General features: G+C 38.5%; 1 protein-coding gene across 2 annotated transcripts; it reads right to left on the bottom strand.

Moving 5' to 3' along the window:
• Positions 1–256: 256 nt before the first annotated feature.
• Positions 257–1524, bottom strand: LOC121977840 (chorismate mutase 2, cytosolic-like). 2 transcript variants are annotated; one of them, XM_042530262.1, is made up of 4 exons: positions 1207–1523; positions 894–1118; positions 731–823; positions 257–670 (listed from the first exon to the last, which is right to left on the bottom strand). In XM_042530262.1, the coding sequence occupies exons 1-4, from the start codon at positions 1483–1485 to the stop codon at positions 428–430; spliced, it is 840 nt and encodes a 279-aa protein (XP_042386196.1). In that variant the 5' UTR covers positions 1486–1523; the 3' UTR covers positions 257–427. The 2 variants fall into 2 exon arrangements, with proteins under 2 accessions (XP_042386196.1, XP_042386195.1); XM_042530261.1 differs by having other exon boundaries at positions 257–823; positions 1207–1524.
• Positions 1525–4235: the final 2711 nt, after the last annotated feature.

Here is a 4235-nt window from a genome sequence, read left to right on the forward strand (position 1 = left end):
TATGAACTAAATGGAATTTTAATTTTTTTCCCCCTCTTCTCGTATATCATCCACATTTTGCGCTTCACTTTGCATTTCTATACTCATGATCCACATTCTTTTGAGCTCCTGTTTCATAGTTTTGAGACGATTACTTTAGGTTGGTTTTGTTTCCGTTCAGTTATGTTTGGAAATGGTCGATGACCACTTGGAGATGAGTTTGAATGTCATGTCTTTTTACTATTTAATCAGGAAACAGATAGTTTTAGCTCTATCAGAATCAATACACTGCCCAAATTTTTTTTTCTCCTCACTAAGATACTTAACATACAAGAGCAGCTAAATGTTTCATCTTGGTTATTATTTATTAAAGGAACTGTTATATGGAAATAAGCTAGCCCAAAGAATGAGATCAGACTTATTGCACCATTGCATCACCAAATCATCATCAATCAAGGCGATGGAGAAGGTACTCCACTTCCACAAGCTTGGTCAAAGGGATGACCCAATCCCCATAAAGATGAACGACTACATCAGGGTCAACTTTGTATTTGGGACGACTGCTCTCGTTTTTGCTAATGTTATTTACAGTCACATCTTGCCCAAACACTTTGGCCTTCTTCTTCACTCTGCTCTTCACTGTTTCTTCTTGAGCCGCGGATGTAAGCAATCTCATCAAAGCATCCCTATCCTGCAAAAACATCAAAAAGTAAGAGGGAAAGGAGAAAAATGGAGAGTCGCTGAGATCTACTTCAGCTCTGATAGCGCTAGTGTAGTCTTTAGGGGCATCTCTGAACTTGGCTTCTGCCACAAATCGTCCATAGTTGATCCTTCTTGAAAGTGCCTTCATTTAATTTAGAACACACATATGTTAAACTAAATCAAAGAAAGTATTCATTAGAGATTGTGTTTACCTGCAGGCACACGAGATCTGCAGCTGCTGTTAGTGCGTATCTGCCATCATCTCCTTTTGCAGTGAATTGTGGAAGTCGATTAAAATACATCTTCCAGATGGCGTTGCTAGCATTCACAGATGCAGAAGCAGGGTGCAACACCTGTGAGTGCACTGCAGGGACTAATGGCAGGACCAGAACCTTTGGGAAGAAGGGAATCTCCTCTGGGTTTCGATATCTTCCAGCCTACAGTACGTTGAAGGAAAATATATAGAGACAAATTGCGTACACAATTTAGGAACAAATTCAATTGCAGTGGAAGTCAACGCCTTACCCTGGCCTGCACTGCCTCTGTTTCCCTGGCGAAGAGGTCGAGCAGGGAATAGTTACGGAGGGCTCCTCCGGTCGAGTAAGAAGGATCATAAGCCGGAAGGTTTGAGGGGTATTTGGCCCTCTCGATGAGGCTGAACACGATGCTGTCTTCCTCCCTAGTCAAGAACTCTCTCACTGATTCGAGATTGAACTGGCTGGCCATTTCCTGGAGTTGTTTGCAGCTGCAGAGACAGGAAAAGGAGAGGAAGGAGAAGGTATAGAAGAGAGGGCGAGAAACCATGGGCTTTGATTGATAGGGGGAGAGGGCTTCTGCTCTCTCTCTCCCCATATATATATTTCTTTCTCTATGGTGCCATGATGGCCCACGGGGTTATCTGGAGCAGTTAGTGCGTAGAAGCTTGCCACTTGAGAGCGTGGGTTCGAACTGCGGGGTAGTCAGGGCGTAATTCCCTGGTCCCTGTGCACCTCTTCCCACTGCGCACTAATTTCTCCAGCTACCGTGATTTACCTCCCTCGTGAAGATCTTAGGCGTGGTACGGCGGGGGCGCTGGGGGCGAGCGATATCGCCTTTTGCCACTTTCTCTATGGTGCCATGATGATAAGATATTTTGCAGTCTTGCAGGTATTTATGATTTGATCTTCAAGTATGATATATTTATAGAAATTTTTTTTCCAAATTTGACATGTAACTAAAGAATGTTGAGCTTCTGGACTGTCCATAGTATGTACTTCTTGATTTACTCTAGTGATCGGTGAAAAAATTTTATGGCACCGGACCGATCATCCAGGGATAGTCAATAAGACTAACTAATATTATCATTTTTTTTCTCAATATTACCAAGATATTTCATAGCTGAGCTTGTATTCAAGTGATACACTCGTATGTAATAATAAAAAAAATATTCTTCCCACCTAAAGGTCCTCCATACATGATTTAACTTCCATCATCTCATCATGGAATCGAAGATGGGGGCGCTTACTAAATCTAATATATGTCTCCAACTTATTTGCTTCTTTTAGTTTGTTAATTGCGGAGGTTTTTATTATTTTTTATTTTGAAAAGTAAAAGTAATAATTTGACTAATTATAATAAAAAAAAAGATAATTATGCTCATTTCAAGTGCCCCTTATAGTTCATCCCTAAATTATATGAAAGGAGGTAAATCATCATTATAAAGAAAGAACTTATAGCTAACCGCAATAATTTGACTAAAGGACTGATTGAAAGGGAGACAATTTGTGTGTGTGTATGTGTGTGTGTAAGGTAATTTTGGTTAAGCAAAGGAAAGTCTAAGTGGATCAAGGAGAATCACATGTTGTCAAAGAAAAGTCCTAACTATGATTAGACAAAGGATAGTCCAAGTGAGTCAAGGAAGATTGTACGTTGGGAAAAGAAAATCCTAACTGTGGTTAGGCAAAGGAAAGTCTAAGTGGGTCAAGAAGGATTGCACATTGACAAAGGAAAATCCTATTTGTTATTGGAAAAAGGAAAGTTCAAGTGGATCAATGAAGACTGCAGTTGGCAAGAGGAAAGCCTTAACTGTAGTTAGACAAGAGGAAAATTCAAATGGATAAAGGTAGACTGCACTTGGTGATCAAAAATCTAATGAAAAATCTAAGAGGGTCAAAAGTTGATAGGACATGAAAAACCCCATGACTAACTATCCATAACTCTACATTTCTATCACACATAAGGGAAAATTCCATGGCATATGAACATCAAAACTCGACATATATATCTTCGAATGAAAAGTTTCATAAACCCGAATCAACATGAGTAAACAGTTAGTCTCCTACTCTTAACCACATATCTATCACAAACAAAAATGTGTCATTCATCCCACATCCTTAACTACTCCATCCCCATGTCCTCTATCATATCCTTGAAGGTGTCATCCTCACCTACATCATATGCGTTGTGAATCCAAAAACTGATCAGCAATAACAATCCACTACAATGTATATGACATTCATCATGAAGCAAAAGTGGTAGCAAGGTAGCATAGAACATAAACCCCTTTTGTATATTATAAAGTTGGTACAGTATAAAAAATAGCATGGAACTTAGACTTATTTGCACAGTTAGGAAATAATATCACAACATAAGGTTACCATGGATGAAATCTTGACTGTACATTGAGGAAGTAAACGCAGCATAAAGAATAACATGAAACAAAAGTTTGAATTGCAACACCAGGAATACTAACACAGCAATATGGGTAATACGGAACCAAAGCATGAATGACATCATAAGTGTAACACAGCCTTAAGAGTATTATATAACCAAAACTTAAAATGGCATCAGAGGGAGTGTAGCACAGCATTAAAATAACATGAAACATAAACTTAATTGCCTAATAAAGATAACACATTATAGACGGGAAAAAAACCTTCACTTAGTTTTAATAAGTTTTAATAGGGGATTTTATGTCGCACATATAGTAATCATCTTTTGAGCACATTTCATTCATACCATGATCATCTATGGTCATATGGCCAAGGGCCTCATTCAATGCATTATCAGTCATATTTGGAAAGATTCTCTCTAGAGCTCACTGCACGACACCCAACCTGTACTATCACCACAAGTGGACACATGCTACCCCATAACAATAGCAATTCACATTCCTATCATTTTTTATTATGTAGCATGACTCCATACATTCTAAAAACCTGCCGAGCATGAGACAACCAAAATCCAATCACACTTAAACATTCAAATAATTTTAAAGGTTCTAACACATCATCAGAGAACAACAAATTATCAACCCCAAATCCGTCCTGAAAAGAAGATCCGACAAAAATCCCAAGAAAAATAGAGACGGCATGAAACCAACACTAGGGGCAAGAATCACATTCCCCAAAAAAAAAAAAAGAAAAAAAATCATAACTAACTCTAAATACAAGAACACCACCGAATCAATCCTCCAAGCTATCCAAACTGTCCAAAAGCACCTTGGAGAAACAAGAAACAGCAAATTGAATTGAATCCGAATCAACAACACAAAAATGTAGAGAAGCAAGTCATCC

This window comes from Zingiber officinale, chromosome 4B, assembly GCF_018446385.1.
Source record: "Zingiber officinale cultivar Zhangliang chromosome 4B, Zo_v1.1, whole genome shotgun sequence".
Classification (NCBI taxonomy): Eukaryota; Viridiplantae; Streptophyta; class Magnoliopsida; order Zingiberales; family Zingiberaceae; genus Zingiber; species Zingiber officinale.